Genomic DNA, 23,578 nt, shown 5'->3' with positions numbered 1-23,578 from the left:
AAGATCTAAAATCTGCCCTGGTTTGGCTTCCTAGCTCAGGAGGTTTTTAAATCTGAGATTCCTGTGTGATCAATGTGGGAAGAAAAAGTTATGTCTCTATAGAAAAACTGTAATATACCTATTCTTATTACAGTTTGTAGCCCCGTGCATTGTTTTAAAGTTCTTGTTATCTACGTGTAGACTGGACTAGATTCTGAATTCTTCTAATTTCCTCCAGTACTTGGTCACAATTCTCCAGCTGGCTTAAAAAGCTTTATTAGCTGAAACTAGATAATTTTTTTTTTGAGATGGAGTCTCACTCTCTCAACCAGGCTGGAGTGCAGTGGTGCGATCATGATTCACTGCAACCTCCACCTCCCGGGTTCAAATGATTCTCATGCCTCAGCCTCCCGAGTAGCTGAGACTACAGGCACACACCACCACACCCATCTAACTTTTGTATTTTTAGTAGAGACGGGGTTTCACATTGTTGGCCAGGCTAGTCTTGAACTCCTGACCTCAAGTGATCTGCCAGCCTTGGCCTCCGAAAGTGCTGGGATTTCAGGTGTGAACAACTGGTGCCCGGCTGAAACTGGATAAATTTTAAGAAACAAGCCTCATGTCTGATTTATGAACCACGAAAAAGGTTCACCCAACTGCCCAATGTCATGACCAAAGATATTCAAACTACAAACCAGAAGAAAAAGTTGCTATTTTCACACTGTAAACAGCTTTCTCCAAGAGGTTGGAATAAGAACTTCATATCATAATGAGACTTTTACTCCTCTTAATGCTACTTTTCTCACTTGGCAGACTAACAGTGTAATTGAAATTTTATAATCAATAGCCTCTGCTGGTAAGTTAACAAAACCTAACTTAAGAAATACTTTTGTATCGATTCATTAAATAAGAAAATGTCTGTGCTGTTTCTAATATTACAAGCTGTACCTGGGTAAATTCCTCTGGGAAAGCTGAAACCCATATACACAAAACAAAACAGCTCATAAGGTTACAGCAGGTCTCATCTAATTCCCTATGGTGATTTAACTTATTCAATTGGTTTTCTTTAAGCCTAGATTCACAACTCAAAGCCATTATGCAAACTGACATTGTCATATTAAGTTTACCTTTTATTTTCCCTTTCTAAACTTTGAATCTGGGCCAGGCACGGTGGCTCATGCCTATAATCCCACCTTTGGGAGGCCAAGGCGGACGGATCACTTGAGGTCAGGAGTTCGAGACCAGCCTGGCCAACATGGCAAAACCCCGTCTCTACTGAAAATATAAAAATTAGTTGGGAGTGGTGGCAATTGCCTGTAATCCCAGCTACTCCGGAGGCTGAGGCAGGAGAATCACTTGAACCCGGAAGGCAGAGGTTGCCGTAAGCCAAGATCACGCCACTGTACTCCAGCCTGGGCGACAGAGTGAGATTCAGTCTCAAAAAAAAACATAACTACAGGGCCGGGCACAGTGGCTCACACCTGTAATCCCAGAACTTTGGGAGGCCAAGGCAGGTAGATCACTTGAGATCAAGAGTTTGAGACCAGCCTGGCCAACATGGTGAAACCCTGTCTCTACTAAAAATACAAAAAATTACCCAGGCGTGGTAGTGCATACCTGTAATCCCAGCTACTCAGGAGGCTGAGGCAGGAGAATTGCTTGAACCCAGGGGGCGGAGGTTGCAGGGAGCCGAGATCACACCACTGCACTCCAGCCTGGGTGACAGAGAAACACTTTGTCTCAAAAAAGTAAATAAATAAAAATAACTACAGGATGAATGATCAGTCATGCTTTCTGAGAAAGATCTTGATCAAAAGGAAGAAATGTAAAAGTTGTCAAAATCAGAATGGAATCACTAATGTTAAGAAAAACAGAAGCAGGGAAGACCATCAGGAGAGTTATCTTGTATGCCTGGTAATGAAAAAGACTCTACAAAAACCACAACCTTGCACAAAGGCTACCATGACCTTACACAAAAAAATGCTTCTCTGCCAACGTCATCTGCCCAGCAACTGCCAGCCTACCCTCAGACTGCCGTCACCCTTGTTATTGATCTTTGCAGCCAATGATAATTATTTCAAAACAATTACATAATCCTCCTCAATTTTTCCTTTAAAAGTCTTTGTCTTTGGCCAGGCACGGTGGCTCATGCCTGTAATCCCAGCACTTTGGGAGACCAAGGTAGGTGGATCACGAGGTCAGGAGATCGAGACCATCCTGGCTAACAAGGTGAAACCCCGTCTCTACTAAAAATACAAAAAAAAAAATTAGCCGGGAGTGGTGGCGGGCGCCTGCAGTCCCAGCTACTCGGGAGGCTGAGGCAGGAGAATGGTGTGAACCTGGGAGGCAGAGCCTGCAGTAAGCTGAGATCACACCACTGCACTCCAGCCTGGGTGACAGAGCGAGACCCTGTCTCAAAAAAAAAAAAAAAATCTTTGTCTTCATTGACTTATACTAACTCACAAAACATTAAAAAGTATACTTTGTCTTCCTGTACCTCCCCAAAAACACAGTTTACTGTGGCTTGCATATTCCCATTGCAATGCTCTATTCCAAAATAACCATCATTTTCTTCTAGAGAGCCCCTCTCTGTTTGTTATTCAGGTTGACAAAAGTCTTCAACAAATGGTGCCAAAACAACTGGATATCCATATTGGCAGAGGTGGGATAAGTCTTAACCTTTACCTCACACCATTCATAAAAATTGATTCAAGACGAATCACAGGCCCAAACATAAAAGTTAAAACTACATATGGGGCCAGGCACAGTGGCTCATGACTATAATCCCAGCACTTTCAGAGGCCAAGGCAGGCAGATCACCTGAGTCCAAGAGTTCAAAACCAGCATGGGCAACATGGTGAAACCCTGTCTCTACAAAAAATACAAAAAACAAACTTTTGCCAGGCATGGTGGCACACTACTTAGGAGGCTGAGGAGGGAGGATCACTTCAGCCCAGGAGGTGGGAGGCTGCAGTGAGCCGAAATTGCACCACTACACTATAGCCTGGATGACAGGGCAAGACCTTACCTCAAAAAAATAAACAATTTTTAAAAATGGCTTCTTCCACACAGGTTGCTTAGGAGGAATCTGCCCAAGCAACTCTGTCCGCCCCCTCAGCCACTGACCCCCTGAAGAGCTCCTGCCACCGCTCTAGGAATACAGACATTGAAGTTTGGGGACAATATATTTATATAACTTCTGTATCAAAACTAAAGACCTGCTATGGCAGTGAAAAAAGAAACTGAATTTGTCATTTTCACCTAAAGAAAAACGACAGACAAAAATCAAAACTGTAGGCCAGGCGCAGTGGCCTACGCCTGTAACCTCAGCACTTTGGGAGGCCGAGGCAGGTAGATCACGAGGTCAGGAGATTGAGACCATCCTGGCTAACACGGTGAAACCCTGTCTCTACTAAAAATACAAAAAATTAGCCGGGCATGGTGGCGGGTGCCTGTAGTCCCAGCTACTCGGGAGGCTGAGGCAGGAGAACGGCGTGAACCCGGGAGGCGGAGCTTGCAGTGAGCCGACAAAGCTTCTAGAAGAAAATCTGGCCGGGCGCGGTGGCTCACGCCTGTAATCCCAGCACTTTGGGAGGCCGAGGCGGGCGGATCACGAGGTCAGGAGATCGAGACCATCCTGGCCAACACGGTGAAACCCCGTCTCTACTAAAAATACAAAAAATTAGCCGGGCGTGGTAGCGGGCGCCTGTAGTCCCAGCTACTCGGGAGGCTGAGGCAGGAGAATGGCATGAACCCGGGAGGCGGAGCTTGCAGTGAGCCGAGATCGCGCCACTGCACTCCAGCCTGGGCGACAGAGCGAGACTCCGTCTCAAAAAAAAAAAAAAAAAGAAAAGAAAAAAGAAAATCTAGAATATCTTTGTGACCTTGTGGTTGGCAGAAATGTCTTAAAATACAAAAAACACTAACCATAAAAGAAAAATATGATATAGTGAACTGTATCCAAATTAAAATTTTCAAAAGATACCTTTATGGAAATAGAAAAGCCACAGTCTAGAGAAATATTCACAATGCACATTCAACAAAAGATTCACATCCACAACATATAAAGAACTTCTAGAAATCAATAATATAGAGTCAAACAACCAAGTTTGAACAAAGATGTGAACAGACATTTCACAAGTATAAACAGCCAATACGCACAACACAAGATGTTCTTGGCTGGGCATGGTGGCTCACGCCTATAATCCCAGCACTTTGGGAGGCTGAGGCGCATGGATCGCTTGAGGTCAGGAGTTTGAGACCAGCCTGTCCAACATAGTGAAACCCCGTCTCAACTAAAAATACACAAATTCAAAACTTAGCTGGGCGTGTTGGCACACGCTTGTAATCCCACTTACTCAGGAGACTGAGACATGATAATCACTTGAACCCGAGAGGTGCAGTGATCCAAGATTGCACCACTGCACTCCAGCCTGGGTGAGACAGCGAGACTGTGTCTCAAAAAAAAAAAAAACAAAAAAAATGTTCCCAATCATCAACCATCACCAGCAAAATGTAAATTAAAACCACAATGAGGGCCAGGCACGGTGGCTCAAACCTGTAATCCCAGCACTTTGGGAGGCCGAGGTGGGCAGATCACGAGGTCAAGAGATCAAGACCATCCTGGCTAACATGGTGAAACCCCATCTCTACTAAAAATAGAAAAATTAGCTGGGCGTGGTGGTGCGCGCCTGTAGTCCCAGCTACTCGGGAGGCTGAGGCAGGAGAATCACTTGAACCCAGGAGGCAGAGGTTGCAGTGAGCCAAGATCATGCCACTGTACTCCAGGGTGGCAACAGAGCAAGACTCCATCTCAAAAAAAAAAAAAAAGAAAAGAAAAAACACAATGAGGTACCACTTCACAACCATTTCACAACCATGAAAATGCCTAAAATTAAAAGACAATACCACATGATGGTGAGAATGTGCAACAAATGGAACTTTCATAAATTGCTAAGCAAGTATAAAGTAGTACAACCACACTGACAACAGTTTCGGAGTTTCTTCTAAAGTTAAATATATACCTACTCTATGACTTAACAATTGCACTTCTAGGCATTTACCCAAGGAAAACTGAAATTTACATTCACAAAGTCTTGTGAAGAATGCTCATAGTACTTTTTTTCATAATGGCCAAAAATTAAAAACAGACCAAATGTCTATTTACAGATCTTTAAAAACTGGTATATTCATACAATGGCATACTACTGAGCAATAAAAGTGAATGAACTACTGATGCATGTTACATGATACGACACGGATGCATCTCAAAAATATGTTGAGTTTAAGAAGCCAGTTGCAAAAGACTGCACATTACATGATTCCACTCATATGAAATTCTTTTTTTTTTTTTTTTTTTTTTGAGATGGAGTCTCACTCTTATCACCCAGGCTGGAGTGCAGTGGCAAGATCTGGGCTCACTGAAACCTCTGCCTCCTGGGTTCAAGTGATTCTCCTGCCTCAGCCTCCCGAATAGCTGGGATTACAGACGCCCACCACCACACCTGACTAATTTTGATATTTTTAGTAGAAACGGGGTTTCACCATTTTGGCCAGGCTGGTCTCGAACTCCTGACCTCAAATGATCCGCCCACCTGGCCTCCGAAAGTGCTAGGATTACAGGCGTGAGCCACTGCATCTGGCCACTCATATGAAATTCTAAAAAGGCAAAACTAAATAACAGTAATAGCAATTAGAACAAGAATTCCCTAGGGAAAGGGAGTTATTGACTAGAAATGGGCACAATAAATTCATTGGGGTGGGGATAATAACTTATATCTTAATTGGAGTTGGTGAATATAGGTTCTACATCTATCAAAATTTGCTGAACTCATTTTAAAGAATCATTTAAAAATCTGTGCAAATTAAATGTAAATTATACCTCTAAATAGTAAATTTATAGACAGTGTATAATAATAGCTATTTAAAAGTTGCATGTAATAGACATATTGAATAAAAACCAAAAAAATACCTTTGTCCACCTGCAAAGCTTCACCCCCGAGTGGCTCCCAATCAACTGATAACCTGAGTGGAAAAGCAGGGAACACAAAGTTGGACTGATCCAAAGCGTCATATCAAAAAGTGACTTTAAAATTTAGCAAAAAAAAATTTTTTTTTTTGCTAAATTATTGCAGTCAACCAACCCATGGCAGGAAACATTAAAGATTTAATTCAGCAAGATGAGAAAACAATTTAAAATCTATATGTATCTAATAATATAGACTCAAAATACATAAAGAAATGATCTTTTTTTTTTTTTTTAAAGACAGTCCTGCTCTGTCACCCAGGCAGGAGTGCAGTGTTGTGATCTCAGCTCACTGCAACCTCTGCCTCCTGGGTTTAATAGATTCTCATGCCTCAGACTCCCGCGTAATTGGGACTACAGTTGTGCTTCACCCTGCCAGGCTAATTTTTTTGTATTTTCAGTAGGAATGGGGTATCACCATGTTGGCCAGGCTGGTCTCGAACTCCTGTCCTCAAGTGATCCATCTACCTCCGCCTCCCAAAGTGCTGGGATTACAAGCGTGAGCCACCACACCCAATCAAGAAACCATAAATTAATCCAAAAATTATACGAGGAGATTTTAACCTCTCTGTCTCTAACAGATCTCATAGGTAAAAACTCGGTGAAGCTCTAAAAGATGTAAGCAACACAACACATAAACTTGACCAAAAACATACAGAGCCCTGCACTCATCAACTACAGAATTTACATTCTTTTCATGGACCAGTGAAACATTTATAAAAATGAACAGTATGCTGGGCCATAAAACAAAAGTAATGATATATTTCAAATGAATGAATGGGGAGCTATCATCAGTAATCTTTGAAAGAAGATGAAGAACCAGATGTCAATGGGAGATTAAAACAAAGTAATGTTGACCCAAAGAGAGAAAAATCAAATTCTAGGAACTACATCTTAAACGTGAATTCTCAGTAGCAATATAACCTGTCATTTCAAATTTTTGAGCTACATAGGACATGAAAAGCATGGAAAAAGCCAGGCCAAAGTAATCTCATTTCCTTTTTAAACAAACTACTAGTACAAACAAGTAGTACATTCTGATTTCAGAAAGCATTCAATACCGTTTCTCATGAGGCTTCAGGTAATAAGCCACAATTATCATGAGTCGCTCTCACAAAAAGACTCTTGCAGGCAAATAAGGCAAATGGAGAAATACAGTCTGGATGACAGCATAAGTGGATCAGTGGCTGGTTAAACAACCATATTCATACTGTGATGATTATTGGAGCAATGTCAATTTTGATTACAAGTTTCCAGTGGTAACATTTACAGGGCTTTGTCTTGTATCCTCTTCTGTATTTATGTAAACATCTTGCATATAAATAAACAAAGGACTGCTTATGTACTCCAAGGTGGAACTGAGTCCAATTGAGTAACTCATCTCTGATACCAAATATGCATTTAAAAGATCCCCAGAGGAAATTCTAGTTCTTCTCTTGGAATTCCATATTATACTGTTCATACTATCATAGAAATCATCCTCTATTATATTAACTCTTTATATTTTTATCTCCCAAGATACATAGGTTTCTATAAATTTTGCATTTAGGTAAAGAAAAAAACTGTACATTACAGAATGAAGAGATCTGTAGTTGACCACAGCACAAATATAAGCCAACAGTGTACAGTTGCTGAAAATAATAGTGTGGAATTCTGCTTCTAGCCAAGATGGAATAACAAAGAGGATTTACAATCCTACTTGAAATACCAAAAAATGGACAAAATATATGAAACAACAGATTTCAGAACATGAGACATCAGGCAACAAAAGATGGTGATCCCATAGAGATAGGAAACAATTAAGGTGAGCCCTCCCATTACCTTGGCTTACTGTCTAGAAACCTTCCAGGCCATGTAGCAAAGAGAGACTACCCAAGCGAAGCCCAGTGGACTCTTGAGTTTGGAAAATGCAACAGAGCCTGGGGAGACAAAGGTGGCCACAGTTTGCAGGATTGAAAGCTAGAGAGATGAAACCTACAAAGAGACTCCAAGAGTCTACAGGGGATTTCTCTCAAGTATTTGCCCAAGTACTATTCAGCACATTCACAAGAGAAACACTACCCAAGGATGGGAAAGAACCATTTTTGGAAGACTAGACATTTAGAGAAGAAACAATTACTGAACTTGAAGACACAGTGATAGAAACTATCCCAAATGGGATGGGCATGGTGGCTCACACCTGTAAATCCCGGCACTTTGGGAGGCCAAGGCGGGTGGATCACCTGAGGTCAGGAGTTCGAGAACAGTCTGATCAACATGGTGAAACCCTGTCTCTACTAAAAATACAAAAATTAGCCAGGCGTGGTGGCGTACGCATGTAATCCCAGCTACTCGGGAGGCTGAGGCAGGAGAATCGCTTGAACTCAGGAGGAGGAGGATGTGGTGAGCCAAGATCACACCACTGCACCCCAGACTGGGCAACAAGAGTGAAACTCCATCTCAAAAAAAAAAAAAAAAAGAAAGAAACAAACTATCCCAAATGAAAAGAGGGAGAGAGGAAGGGAAGGACTGGGGGCAATGCCTGATGCTTACAGCAGGCTGAGAATTGTACCTGTTTCTGCCAGTCAGACTAGAAATCTAAAGATGCACAAGGCATTAGGTAGACTACAAATAGAAGTGTTTTGCCTCAACAGTGAAGAATAATTAGCCCCATATTGAGCCAGCTCTTGTCTCATCTAAGAAGCCATAAAAGTAAGATATAAAGCTCATATTATTTCCAAGTAACTTAACCTTGTCCCAGGGGAAAAAAAAAAAAAAAAAGCTTAAAACTGTTTATAAGAGTGTTTATATAAAAATATCCAGGCCAGGCACTGTGGCTCAAGCCTGTAATCCCAACAGTTTGGGAGGCCAAGGTGGGCAGATCAGGAGGTCAGGAGATTGAGACCATCCTGGCTAACACGGTAAAACCCCGTCTCTACTAAAAATACAAAAAATTAGCCAGGCGTGGTGGTGGGCACCCAATTACTCAGGAGGCTGAGGCAGGTGAATCACTTGAGGCAGGAGAATCGCTTGAACCTGGGAGGCAGAGGTTGCAGTGAGCCAAGATCACGCCACTGCACTCCGGCCTGGGCAACAGAGTGAGACTCCGTCTCAAAATAAATAAATAAATAATAAAAATAAAAATACCCAGTACCTAATAAGGTAAAATTAGGTCTGACATCCAATCAAAGATATGAAGTATGCAAACAGACAGGAAAACATGACGAATGAGGGAAAAAATCTGTCAACCAAAGCTGATCCAGAAATGACAAAGACATTAGCAGATTAGGACATTAAAACAGTTATAACTGTATTCTATAGGCTCAAAAAGGTAATAGATGTGGAAAATATAAAAAGACCCAAACTGAACTTCTAGAAATGAAAACTACAATGTCTAAGTTGAAAAACATATTACATAGGATTAACAGAACATGAGACATTACAGAAGAAAGATTATTGAACTTGAAAACATAGCAATAGAAACTAACCAAAATGAAAAGTGAGACAGAAGAAAGAACTTTTTTTAAATGGATAGAACATGAGTGAGTTGTGGGTCAAATTCAAGCAGATTATTACATATATAACTATAGTCTTCTAGGAAGCAAGTGGGTGGGTGGGGAGGAGAATATTTGAAGAAATAATGACCAAAATTTGTCCGAATTTCATGAAGACCATAAATCCACAAAACCAAGACACTCAACAAAACCCAAATAAAAGAAACATGAAGAAAACTAAACTGAGGCACATTATAATTAAATTGCTCAAAATCAGCCTTAAGAGAAAATCTTCCAAGTAGCAGGGGGTTGGGAGAAGGAGGATCCTATTTAAAGGAACAAACAAAAGGATGACTGATTGCTGAACTCTAATCAGAAGCAATGTGAGTAAGAGGACAGTGCAGTAACATCTGTAAAACACTGAAAGAAAAAACAGCTGTCAACCTACAATTCTATATCCAGCAAAAAATTACTGAACTTGAAGACACAGTGATAGAAAATGAAGGCAAAGTAAAGCCATTTTCAGATATACGAAAGCTGAAAGAATTCACCACCAACAAACCTGCACTATAAGAGATGTTCAAAAAGTCCTTGGAGTCGCCACAGGTAAGTTTAAATTAGAAAAAAAACAAAAAACAAAAAACAAAAACAGTCCTTCAGGCAGATGGAAAAGGATACCAGACGGAACACAGATCTACATGAATAGAACATGGTAACTACATGAGTACTGAAAATGGTAACTACATAAGTAAATATGTGAGATTCTAAGATTCTAAGTATATAAATCTTTAGTACATAATTAAATAGATGTTTTGATTGGGTTAGATATAAAAATAGATATTTTTGTTGAAGAAAAAAATAATAATAAAGTGTAGGCTTTAGAGCATACGTAAAACACTCAGTGTGGTGGCTTACACCTGTAGTCTCAGCTATTCGGGGGATGAGGCAGGAGGATTCCTTGAGCCCAGGAGTTCAAGGCTACAGTGAGCCATGATCATACCACTGCACTCCAGCCTAAGCAAAAGAGCAAGACCTCACTCAACCAAAAAACAAAAGTAAAAGTAAAATGTGTGATAAAAATTACATATGGGGTAAGAAAGAAATAATGGAAGTATAGTACTGTAAGGTTCTTCTACACATTGAGTGAGATAACATCACTCAAAGATATACTATGAAATGATAAAGTAGTATGGTGTAGGCCAGGTGCAGTGGCTCACACCTGTAATCCCAGCACTTTGGGAGGCTGAGGCGGCAGATCACTTGAGGCCAGGAGTTCAAGACCAGCATGGCCAACATGGCGAAAAAATTAGCTGAGCATGGTGGCATATGTCTCTAGTCCCAGCTGCTCAGGAGGCTGAAGCAGGAGAATCACTTGAACCCAGGAGGCAGAGGTTGCAGTGAGCCAAGATTATGCCACTGCACTCCAGACTGGGTGAGAGAGACTCTGTCTCAAAAAAAAAAAAAAGAGGTATAGTGTAAAACCTTGAGCAACTATTAGCGAAAATGTTATTGCTAGTAAGCAAACAAAATATAAAATAGAGTCATTTTTAAAAAATGAATTAATTTGAAAGAACACAGAAAAACAGGAAAAGGGAAATCAAAAAGGAGATGAAATAGAAAATAGCAAGATGAATTTAAATCTAGAATGAAATCACATTAATATAATCTACCCTAAATATAGACATAGATATTAAAATACAAACATATATATATTTCTCTAGTGCACCAGACCGACGGTTCCTTGAAGCAGATATAGTTTCCTGTGTTTCTCTGCATTGCCAGAACTGTCACATAAAAGGCCTCTCATAAATATAGAGGGGAAGTGGGGAGGGGGAAGAAGGAAAGGAGGTCGGTCTACTGATTCCCATTTTACTACTCTTTCCTCCACAGGAAACTAATATTATTACTCATTCATGCAACTATAACCTCCTTAATAAGGTAAGATCACAAAAATCCAGATATGACACCTCTACATAAACACTTCTAATTAACCCAGTCTCATATCATATAAGCTTTTCTATGCATTTTTAATAGCTTTCCCAATGACAGCACTTTTGATCTGTGAACTTGACCCACACTGATAGTAATATCCCAATAAACCAAGAAAAAAGGTAACTCACTGGTGCAGGCAGCCAACAGAAGCAATCCGCAGAAATAAAAAGGTAAATCTTTAGACTGTTATATCTGCCACTATGAATAGCTGCTGAGCTAATTAGAGAGAGACTTCATTCCAGGTATCAAATGAGAATGCCTAAGACTATAGTCATATAACAACAATTCTTGAAGATTTTCACCTTGTTTAGTAAGGGCTTCTCGGAGAGCAGGAGTTATCATAGCTCTTCTTTCACTATCTTCATTCCTCCCCATGTTCCTGAACAAACCAGACTTCTCTTCCTGCTGTTCCTTTTCTCTCTGCATTAAAATAAAAAAGAATGAAATCCAGAATTGGTAATGTGCAATGTAAATAACAGCACAATCATGAACACCTAGCATCAATAAAAAGGTCCATTATGAGGCCGGGCACGGTGGCTCACGCCTGTAATCCCAGCATTTTAGGAGGCCAGGGCAGGCGGATCACCTGAGGTCAGGAGATCGAGACCAGTCCGGCCAACATGGTGAAACCTCATCTCTACTAAAAATACAAAAATTAGCTGGGGATGGTGGCTCACACCTGTAATCCCAGCTACTCAGGAGGCTGAGGCAGGAGAATCACTTGAACCCGGAAGACGAAAGTTGCAGTGAGCCGAGATCACACCACCGTACTCCAGCCTGGGCAACAGAGAAAGACTCCAACTCAAAAAATAAATAATTATAAATAATTTTTAAAAAAAATTTTTAAAAGGGCTGTTATGAACCATGGCCCACAAAACCCATCCTCTCCAAAGTGAACACAATCCCAATGAGACAACAATCTAAAGACATGCCAGGATGCTCTTTTGTTAAGTAACTATATACTCAAACATACACATCCAAAAACCATAAATCTACAATTCACTTATCTAAGTGTCAAACATTTTCAGCAATCTCAGTACAGATAGCTGCCTTACTTTTTAGCAAGTTGTTTATTTTCTCTGAATTTCAATTTCCTCACCTGAAAAGGGGGAAAAATAATAATAGCAATAGAGAGGAAATATGTTGAAGGTTAAATGAAATAAAATCACAGCACAACCCCTGATGTACAATAGGCGTTCAATAAATTAGAGCTGCTGCTGGTATTACATCTCTAAACCCCAAAAACAAATGAAAAAAGTACTCTAAGCCACTCTGAGAGCCATCGGCTCAGAGACCAAGTTATCCCACTACCACCAACAGCCATCCCAATGGTTCCTTCTCCTTTATTTTATTTTTTGAAACAGAGTCTCGCTTTGTCACCCAGGCCAGAGTGCAATGGCACGATCTTGGCTCACTGCAAACACCCGGGTTCAAGCAATTCTCATGCCTCAGCCTCCCAAGTAGCTGGGACTACAGGCATGCTAATTTTTTTGTATTTTTAGTATAGACAGGGTTTCACCATGTTGGCCAGGCTGGTCTGAAACTGCTGGCCAATGTCTACTTCTAGAAGATCCTATGCAGGATATTTTTCTTCAGTGATAGAAAAAGAAACACTTAAGAAATCCAAAGGATAATATAAAAATAATTGTGTTTCCTGTTGACTTTGGCCACCAGGAAATTTCACCAGCACACCTTTGATTACTGTTACAAAACCTTGCAGCATGTTGGTCTTCTATTCACTGTAATTGGCTTGATATGACAAGATGATCCTCATTCCCTCTTTCCACTGATTTCTTCTTCTCTTTTTAAAAGTTTATTTGTGTATATTTTTAGGGATATCTCCCTATCTTTTTGGGAATGGCAGAGTGCTGAGTAATAATTTCAGAGACAACACACGAGATCTGTGTTACACTTTAGGGGAGATACTCATCAAATCTTACTGACAGCTGCAGAAATTCACAGTAACTCATCCAGGCAGTGGCCCTACCACCAAGCCCCAGCCCACCCTTGGTCCCTGTCTATTTTAAATGTCCAGCCATCCAGCCCCCAGGTGAGTAAGTGAATGGACTCACCGTAACACCATTTCTACTTTAACATGAGAATATCTCACAGATGAGGTCTGAGATTTGCTTCAAACTAAAACAGAAAGGGGTATACAAAGGGTACCTAGGGGAGGATGGCCCATAAGTTGCTGGTTGATGAGGCCAGGCAATAGGTAATAAGAATTCACTATATCACTCTGTGTACTTTTGAGAACATTCAATGTCCCCCATATATAAAACAGATTAAAAATTTTAACACGTGGCTGGGCACGTTGGCTTACGCCTATAATCCGAGCACTATGGGAGGCCGAGGCAGGTGGATCACCTGAGGTCAGGAGTTCGAGACCAGCCTGGCCAACATGGTGAAACCCTGTTTCTACTAAAAATACAAAAATTAGCCAGGCATGGTGGCGGGCACCTATAATCCCAGCTACCAGGGAGGCTGAGGCAGGAGAATCACTTGAACCTGGGAGGCAGAGGTTACGGTGAGCCAAGACTGTGCCACTGCACTCCAGCCTGGGCGACAGAGACTCTGCCTCAAAAAAAAAAAAAAAAAAAAAAAAAAATTGACACTCACAGAAAGTAAGTGAAATTTGGAGTCAATATCGCTACATTCTCTGTTACTTCAGGGACATGCTCTGAAATAGGAGATCAGTGAAAAAAGTACTTTAGAGAATCAAATGTACCAAATGAGAAAAAAAAAAAAAAGTCGCATTAAGTCCTATCTGTCCTAAAAGTCAGCATTCCAAATTACTAAATATAATCAAAATGCAAGGCAAATGAACATTTTTGCTTCCAGTAATAGGGTTCTTAATTACACATTACTGGATGGAGCTGAAAAAATTCATAAACAAACATTGATCATTTGTTCTTATAATAAATGTAATTAGCTTAATGCTAGGCCTTTTATAAAAATAAAAAGGCTCCAGTTATTATTTTATTAAGATAGTTTAAAATAGAAGGAATCCTTTGCCTTTTGTTTTCTGAGATGAGGTCTCGCTATGTTGCCCACGCTGGTCTCAAACTCCTGGGCTCAAGCGATCCTCCCGCCTCAGCTACCCAAGTAGTTTGCTTTGTTTTTTTTAATCTAAAAGCAAAGGTGTGAGCTTGATAAAGAAGTCTTGTGGTGAAGCAAAATGAAAAAATCTCAACCTTGAAAGCATTTAAATTCTCTGAAGCAATTCTATAGCAAGTCTTTATAATTCCTCTACAAATCATGTAAAAAATTGATAAGACACGGCAGTATTTGCCCTCAAAAGCCTCTGTCACAACAAAACACCACCAGCTTATTTGCTTAACCCAAAGGCCAGATAAATCCAAAACTGGACCGAGGTCCATGACACTGGCCTCTGACCACTATGCCCAAAGCTCCACAGACACCCTCTTGGGGTTTTAAACAGAGACTTCTGGCCCCTACAAAATGAACAGACTCCAAAGGACGGCCATGGAATACTGTCCCTGTCCCTTCACTAGAGAAAGTATCTATTATAAAATGTGAGTGTTGCAACCCCAGAGTCAGTCATAAGGGCAATGATTAAAAGTCTTGAGCACTCAGGACAAACAAAATTCATCACTCCTTCCCTCTAAGGCAGCTCACTCCTATCCTCCATATGCAGTAGTAATTTCATTTCTGAAAAGAAATGTAATGGTTTATAACACTCCGCAAGGGAGTTTAATGCACCATTCAAATTCTAACTCTAATCTGCTAGGTGCAGACATTGTTTACTCTCTGCCCAGAATGTAACAATATAACAACCATGTAAGATCCATATATTTTTGTGTATTTATTCATTTATAGCTGTTACATGGCCTAAACAGAAATAAATCAGATCCCAGAATCAGCCAACCTTGATTTCTTCCTCTCCTGTACCATCCCATTTAAAGATGAGTGGCCAAGTTCTGTAACCACATAACTAGCCCAATCTGGTTCAATTATGTGTAGTAAACTAGTAAGTTGTATTTCAGTTGCCATGAACCCCCAGGTTGTAGGTCAGGTAACTCCAGCACAGATGAACCCAGTGTGCCCAACGCGTGATACCAGAGGCAATCAGAACTAAAAAGTCAACCACAAGCAGAACCAAAGGGCTCGGATCAGGGAAAAGAGAGAATTAAGAAGCAAGCCTCGGCATCACCTCAGGGCATGCGCCAATCAGATCATGTCTTGGCATCACCTCACGGCATGCTCCAATCAAATCACACCTCCTGGCTTCACTTCGTTGCAAGATCCAATCAGATCACACTTCACTAATTATACTGCCTCATATTAATCCCTCTGCCTATAAAACCTGCCCCAGCCTCTAACTCAGGGAGACAGATTTGAGTGTTTCTTCCTATCTCCTTGCCAGTCGACTCCCAATAAAGCCTTTCTTTTTTTAAAAGCCAGTGCCACAGTATTGGCTTCTACATACATCCAGCAGTGAGCCCATTGCCCAGTAAAACAGTTCTAGGGTTTCATTTCCCAACATAACTGTTCTCTCCACCTACAATGCCACCATTCTTGTCCACGGCCTTGATTTCTCCTAAGGGACAATGGCAAAAGCCAAACTAAATGGCCTCCCTGTCTCCAACCTCTACTTCCACTCCTCCCATCTCCCATACCCATCACACTTGCCTTGAAAGAAAACTCATGTCCTCGCCAAGCTGCAGTGGCCTGACATGCAACCAGGAAAGGCAATTATGAGCTAACTTCCTAAGCACTTATGAAAATGGCAATGAACACACAAAACGTTCTTTATAAACTGACAGGACTACATGAATCTTACAGAATAATAGTAATAAAGCAGTGGTGCTAATGTTTTTTGTTTGTTTTTGTTTTAAATATCATACGATACTGGTTGGGTACAGTGGCTCATGCCTGTAAACCCAGGACTTTTAGAGGCCAAGGCAGGAAGACTGGTTGAGCCGAGGAATTGGAAACCAGCCTGGGCAACATAGTGAGATCTCAGCTCTACAAAAAAAAATTTTTTTTTAATTAGCCAGGTGTGGTGGCATGTGCCTGTCATCTGAGCTACTTGGGAGGCTGAGGTGGCAGAATCACTTGAGCACAGGAGTTCAAGGCTGTGGGTGAGCTATGATCACACCACTGCACTCTAGCATGGGTTACGAAGCAAGACCCTGTCTCTAAAAATAAAAAAAAATTTTTTTTTAAATCATACGATACCACTTAATTCATTTTGATACCATCATCCCAGAAACCACAGTACCATCCAATTTTGCCTAGGATAAAAACAAGGCCAAAACCTGATTTGCTGAAGACTTTAAGGTAAAATGCTATATAGTTGGAAACTGACAAACATGAGTTTTACAACAAACAAGCTTTTTCTTACCAAAACATACATTTCTCCTGGGAAAGAGTCTTTCTGATTGTTTGATCCTTTTTTACCATCAAGTGATTCCTTTTCTTATCAATTCCTATAGAAAAGGTTGGCTTGGCCGGGTGTGGTGGCTCACGTCTGTAATCCTAGCACTTTGGGAGGTGGAGGTGGGTGGATCACCTGAGGTCAGGAGTTTGAGACCAGTCTGGCCAACACGGTGAAACCCCATCTCTACTAAAAACATAAAAATTAGCCGGGCATGGTGGCAAAGGCCTATAATTTCAGCTACTGGGGAGGCTGAGGCACGAGAATCACTTGAACCCAGGAGGCAGAGGTTGCAGTGAGCCGAGATGGTGCCACTGCACTCCAGCCTGGGCAACAGACTCTGTCTCAAAGAAAAGAAAAAGAGAAGATTGGCTACAGAATGCCCAAATTCTCTAGAGGTCATTTTTCTAGACAGTCAACCTGGCTAGGCCTGGAGCCATGCCAGCACAGGATGGGCCTTCAGTAAATGTTGGTTGAATAAATGAAGAAATGCCTCAAAACTATCAGACAGCTATTTCCAGACCCGGAAACTTAGACCATACTTCTTTCAGTAACTAATTCTAAGCCTGGTAACTTTCAATATTAAAAACTCAGGTCGGACGTGGTGGCTCACACCTGTAATCCCAGCACTTTGGGAGGCTGAGGCGGGCAGATCACTTGAGGTCAGGAGTTCGAGAACAGCCTGGCCAACATGATGAAACCCATCTCTTCTGAAAATACAAAAATTAGCCGGGCGTGGTGGCATGCGCTTGTGGTTGCAGCTATTCAGGAGGCTGAGGCAGAAGAATCACTTGAACCTAGCAGGCAGAGGTTGCAATGAGCCAAGTTCACACCTGCGCAATAAAGCAAGACTTCATCTCAAAAAAAAAAAAAAAAGAAAACTCTTATTCATGCTTAATTATACATGAAGTAGAGTTTTAATATTAATCTAAACTAATAAAAATTATATCACTGAAAAGGAGTCACAGTAAAAAAATAAATTATTAATATTTAATAACTTTTGCTGCAATTTAACCCCACATTTAGATTCCTATTTCTTTAATAAATGAATCTCCAAGATATCACTCACTAGTCATGGTTCAGTTTTAAAATGACCAATTTTCACCATTACTCAAAGCTTTTGTATATACTGAGTTCTAAAAATGCCTTTTGAACTGGTGGAAAAGCAGCGTGCCCAAGCGTGTCAAGAGCTTTACTCTGACACCGTAATTCTATTTTGGATAACCTATCTTAACAAGATAACATGGGGACTCATTGTTAAGTGCTCCTAGCTACAGAGACCATGGTGAGTCAAGATGGTTTAAGGGCAGTGTATTGGGGTTGAAAGGATATCACCTCTTGTTTCTAGGTGAAGTAAACACTCCAAAGCCTTAAAAATAATTCTGAAACTAGCTTCCGGTTATTCCACTGCAATAGCAACAGAACTTTATAATCAGAACTGGACATACTGAGATCCTTCTGCAATTTAAATAGCTGGCAAATGGAAATGTTTCTCCAGTGAGTAACTGTCAAGCATTTGCCATTTATTTCCAAAATTAATGATGCTGATGTTAGTGTTTGTCTGCTTAGCCAGAACATTGCTGTGGGGAGTATTTAGCAACATTTATTTACTGAAGGAAAAAAAAAAAAAGTAGCAATAGGCTTTACATTTACAAACCACAACATAAGAGAAAGAGAAAATAAACAATATAAAAATTATCAGGCTCCTCCTGACTCATGGTTCTCTAAACACTACAGCTTCTCTTCTGAGAACCACTCCTCCCTGGGGAAGCAGCCAAGAGGAGTGACACAGACAGATGGAGTCCAGGCTTGAGCCTGTCAACTTACCAGCCAACTGACGATAGACAAATTGCTTAAACTAAGCCTCAGTTGCTATCTGTTAAATGGTAAATTGCAGATGATAATAGTTTCATCATCTCAAGGTCACTGTGAGGATTAAGTGAGATAATCTAGTATGTATTTTGATTTCTCCTTTTTTCCTTTATTTTTTGAGACAGGGTTGTCTCAGGCTGTTGCCTAAGCTGGAGTACAGAGGCACAATCTCTGCTCACTGAAACCTCCATCTCTCAGGTTCAAGCGATTCTCCTGCCTCAGTCTCCCGAGTAGCTGGGATTACAGGCGTGTGCCACCACATCCCACTAACTTTTGTATTTAGTAGAAATGAGGTTTCGCCATGTTTGCCAGGCTGATCTTGAACTCCAGACCTCAGGTGATCCACCAGCCTCAGCCTCCCAAAGCGCTGGGATTACAGGCATAAGCCACTGCACCCGGCCTCCTAATATTTTAAACCTACACTGGAACTCTCCTCTCTCCCCACACCCCCTAACCCATTCTCCAATTCAATCAAATCACATTGCCTCCCACTGCCTTCAGGAGAAAGCTCAGCCCCCTCCACTGCAGGACTTGAGAAGCCTCTAGGATCCTACCCCATCTTCCTTCTCTATGTCACAGCTCCAAATATCCCTACCCCTAGTCAACTCTAGGCACACCAAACTGTTTAGGGTTCCCCAAACATGCCACCCCTAACACCCTATTCCTCCCATATCTCCATCTGTCTCTCTAACATTCCAGTGTTTCAGACTTTAGTGCTCTAGTTCTTAGAAACCACTCTCATACTTCAAATTATCTTCAGTCCTAGAAGAAGTCTTAGATAGTACTACAGAGGGAGGGAGGTAGAATACCAAGGTGGTGTTTTGGTAGGACCAAATCTATCCTATTTGAAGACATATACTTATATAAGCTAATTATTAACTATTATAGTTAATATATTCTAATTCTAATTATATTGGAATAATTAGTTAATATTATATTCTAATTCTAATTATATATTATACTAATAATATATAATTATATTAGAATAATTAGTTAAAATTATATTCTAATTCTAATTATATAATTGTTATATAATTCTAATATAATTATATAATTCTAATATAATTATATATTAATTCTAATATAATTATATAATTCTAATATAATTATACATTAATTCTAATAGAATTAGAATATAATGTTATTATATAAAAAATATATTAACTACTATACAAGAAAATACAATGCGGCTGGATTAACTTTTTCAATCTACATAAGAACTTTATAAGGCAGATACTGTTATCTCCCACATTACAAATGAGAAAACGGAAGCACAGAGGGGTAAAATAATTTGTCCAGATACACAAGCTGAGACGTATGACTCCATGAAAGTTAGTGAGTATTACTCAAAAACCAGTCTTACAATGACAGTGCTTCGACCCAACTCTTAAGCACTGGCACATACTACTTCCCTCGACAGTAACAACTAAGGCAATTTCATGTGGTGTGTCATGGATGATCATGCGGAAAGCACTCGGGGAATGTGTGAGCCAGCCCCAAAGAAAATGCCAGAAAAAGCCAGGCTCAGTGGCTCTCACCTGTAATCCCAGCACTTCGGGAGGCTGAGGCAGGTGGATCACCTGAGGTCAGGAGTTCAAGACCAGCCTGGCCAACATGGCCAGGCGCTGTCTCTACTAAAAATACAAAAATTAGCCGGGCATGGTGGCGGGCACTATAATCCCACCTACTGGGGAGGCTGAGGCAGAATTGCATGAACCCGGGAGGCGGGGGCTGCCATGAGATGATATTGTGCCACTGCACTCCAGCCTGGGCGACACAGCAAGACTGTCTCAAAAAAAAGAAAAGAAAAAACAAAATGCCAGAAAAAGAAAAGCCAAGCAGTAAAAACCTCCATTGCCAAGTTTAGTATCCCATATCCCATAGAAATCGAAAACAAGATCTATTTGAACACCCTGCTGTAACCTAACAATCATGAAAAATGAAAACTGGTAGCTTATTTTGTGTCATACCAAAATTGGGAAAAAACACGTATTTTTCCCAAAGATCTGATGATTTTATGAGAGATTTTTATGAGAAATCTGAAATATCATAAACCAGCTGCTTAAAGCTCATAAAGCCCAAAATCATTTCATTTCAAAAAAATAATGTACATGGATGTCTGAAATCTTCATTAGTGTTTTCTCCAGTGCCCTCTAATGGCCATAAGATGAAAAAGCAAAGAAAAATACATACCCACAAATTATCCCAAACTCTTCACCCACTATAAACAAAGTTTTTAAATTCTCTTTTTTTTTTTTTTTTTGAGATAGGGTCTCACTCTGTCACCCAGGCTGGAGTGCAGTGGCGTGATCTCGGCTCACTACAACCTCCGCCTCCTGGGATCAAGCAATCCTCCCACCTCAGCCTCCCAGTAGCTGGGATTATAGGCACGCACCATCACCCCCAGCTAATTTTTGTATTTTTTGTAGAGACAGGGTTTCGTCATGTTGCCCAGGCTGGTCTCGAACTCCTGAGCTCAAGCGATCCACTTGCCTAGGCTTCCCAAAGTGCTAGGATTACAGGCATGAGCCACTGCGACCTGCTAAACAAAGCTTTTAAATAAAGCTTAACCTGGTAGAAAATACAAAAATCTCTCAATCAGCTATCACATGCATCATTTTCAGACAATTTCACCAATGAAAATTACTCAGATTTTTAATTAAGAGTCATAACATTACACATTCACGTTGACCCAGTATATCAATATGGGGAATGTGTAAATGTAGGAAAACATTCATACATTTTTCAAAAGTAAGAAAGGTCTCAGACCAGTGTTAATTATAAGAGCAGAAAACTTGAAAGCACATCAAATGACCAACTCTAAGAAAATGTATAAGCAAATTTTAAATGTCTAAGCAAGGCCAGGCCCGGTGGCTATCCTAGCACTTTGGGAGGCCAAGGCGGGCGGATCACTTGAGGTCAGGAGTTCAAAATTACCCTGGCCAACACGGTAAAAACCCCATCTCTACAAAAAACACAAAAATTAGGCAGGCATGGTGGCACATGCCTGTAATCCTAGCTACTCGGGAGGCTGGGATGGGAGAACTGCTTGAACCCAGGAGGCGGAGGCTGCAGTGAGCCAAGATTGCACCACTGCACTCCAGCCTAGGTGACACTGTGAGACTCCATCTCAAAAAAAAAAAAAATAGGCCAGGCATGGTGGCTCATGCTTGTAATCCCAGGACTTTGGGAGGCCAAGGCAGGTGGATCACAAGGTCAATGGATCAAGACCATCCTGGCCAACACGGTGAAACCCCGTCTACACTAAAAATACAAAAATTAGCTGGGCGTGGTGGCACGTACCTGTAGTCCCAGCTACTCAGGAGGCTGAGGCAGAACAATCACTTGAAAGAGGGAGTAGAGGCTGCAGTGAGCCGAGATCGCGCCACTGCACCCCAGCCTGATGACAGAGTGAGACTCTGTCTCAAAAAAAAAAAAGTAATTAAAAAAAATAATAAAATGCTCATTTCAATGTCTGTCGGGCTTTTCAAGATTATAAAGCACTTTCATATACAACAACTCTATGTTCCTCAGGAAAGGAGATTAAAGCTAGGGAAGGTTAAACTGTACCTTTAGATCACCAAGTTACAATCTGGCTGGACCAGACCTTGTACCCATATTCCATCTACTTGTCATTCTTTTTTTTTTTTTTGAGACGGAGTCTCACACTGTCACCCAGGCTGGAGTGCAGTGGCACGATCTCGGCTCACTGCAAGCTCCACCTCCTGGGTTCACGCCATTCTTCTGCCTCAGCCTCCCGAGTAGCTGGGACTACAGGCGCCTGCCACCACACCTGGCTAATATTTTTGTATTTTTTAGTAGAGATGGGGTTTCATTGTGTTAGCCAGGATGGTCTTGATCTCCTGACCTCATGATCTGCCCGTCTCAGCCTCCCAAAGGACTGGGATTACAGGAGTGAGCCACTGCACCCGGCCTACTTGTCATTCTTAATAGCTCCTCTTCCCGGGCTTCAAAATACAAAAGCTACTAAAAATGACAAAGACCACATGGCCACATGGAAGTACAAGTTGAGTAGCTTTAGCTGAAATGCTTAGGGGATCAGAAGTTTTTCAGATTTCAGAATTTTTTTTAGATTTTCAAATACTTGCATTTTGCTTAACAGTTGAGCATCCCAAATCTTCAAAGCCAAAATCCGAACTGCTCCAATGAGTATTTCCTTTGTTTTGTTTGTTTTGTTTTGCTTTTGAGATGGAGTCTTGCTGTGTTGCCCAGGCTGGAGTGCAGTGGCACAATCTTGGCTCACTGCAACCTCTGCTTCTGGGGTTCAAGCGATTCTCCTGTCTCAACCTCCCGAGTAGCTGGGACTACAGGCATGCACCACCATACCCGGCTAATTTTTGTATTTTTAGTAGAGACGGGGTTTCGCCATGTTGGCCAGGTTGGTTTCGAACTCCTGACCTCAGGTGATCTGCCTGCCTCAGCCTCCCAAAGTGCTGGGATTACAGGTGTGAGCCATCATGCCTGGCCACATGTTTGTATTTTTGAGACAAGGTTTTACTCTGTTGTCCAGGCTGGAGTGCAGTGGTGCAATCATAGCTCACTGCAGCCTTGACCTCCCAGTCTCAAACAATCCTCCCACCTCAGCCTCCCAAGTAGCTGGGACCACAGTTACCAGCCACCATGCCCAGCTAACTTTTTATGTTTTGTAGAGACAAGGGTCTCACTATGTTGCCCAGGCTGGTCTCAAACTCCAGGGGTCAAGAGATCCACCCACCTCGGCCTCCCAAAGTTCTGGGATTACAGGAATGAGCCACCAAGCCCGGCCTGGTGTGGATGTGAATTTATTTTGAGACAGTCTCACTCTGTCACCCAGGC

At 41.2% G+C, this 23,578-nt stretch overlaps 1 protein-coding gene across 7 annotated transcripts in view; it reads right to left on the bottom strand.

Moving 5' to 3' along the window:
- The window catches only part of LOC744965 (S-adenosyl-L-methionine-dependent tRNA 4-demethylwyosine synthase TYW1), a 249,248-nt gene that overhangs the window by 183,664 nt on the left and 42,006 nt on the right, over positions 1-23,578 (bottom strand). For 6 of the 7 annotated variants that reach the window (XM_024357846.3, XM_024357847.3, XM_063814309.1 and 3 more), the window contains 2 exons: positions 11,772-11,889; positions 5,951-6,003 (listed from right to left, as the gene is read on the bottom strand). In XM_024357846.3, the coding sequence (XP_024213614.1) occupies positions 5,951-6,003; positions 11,772-11,889 (171 nt within the window). Of the gene's footprint in view, positions 1-5,950; positions 6,004-11,771; positions 11,890-12,148; positions 12,242-23,578 lie in introns of those variants that run through there. The other variant, XM_063814310.1, reaches the window with a different exon arrangement.

This window comes from Pan troglodytes, chromosome 6 (genome assembly GCF_028858775.2).
Source record: "Pan troglodytes isolate AG18354 chromosome 6, NHGRI_mPanTro3-v2.0_pri, whole genome shotgun sequence".
NCBI lineage: Eukaryota > Metazoa > Chordata > Mammalia > Primates > Hominidae > Pan > Pan troglodytes.
Note: the sequence above shows the minus strand (reverse complement) of the source record. Positions and strands in the feature narration are given on the sequence as shown.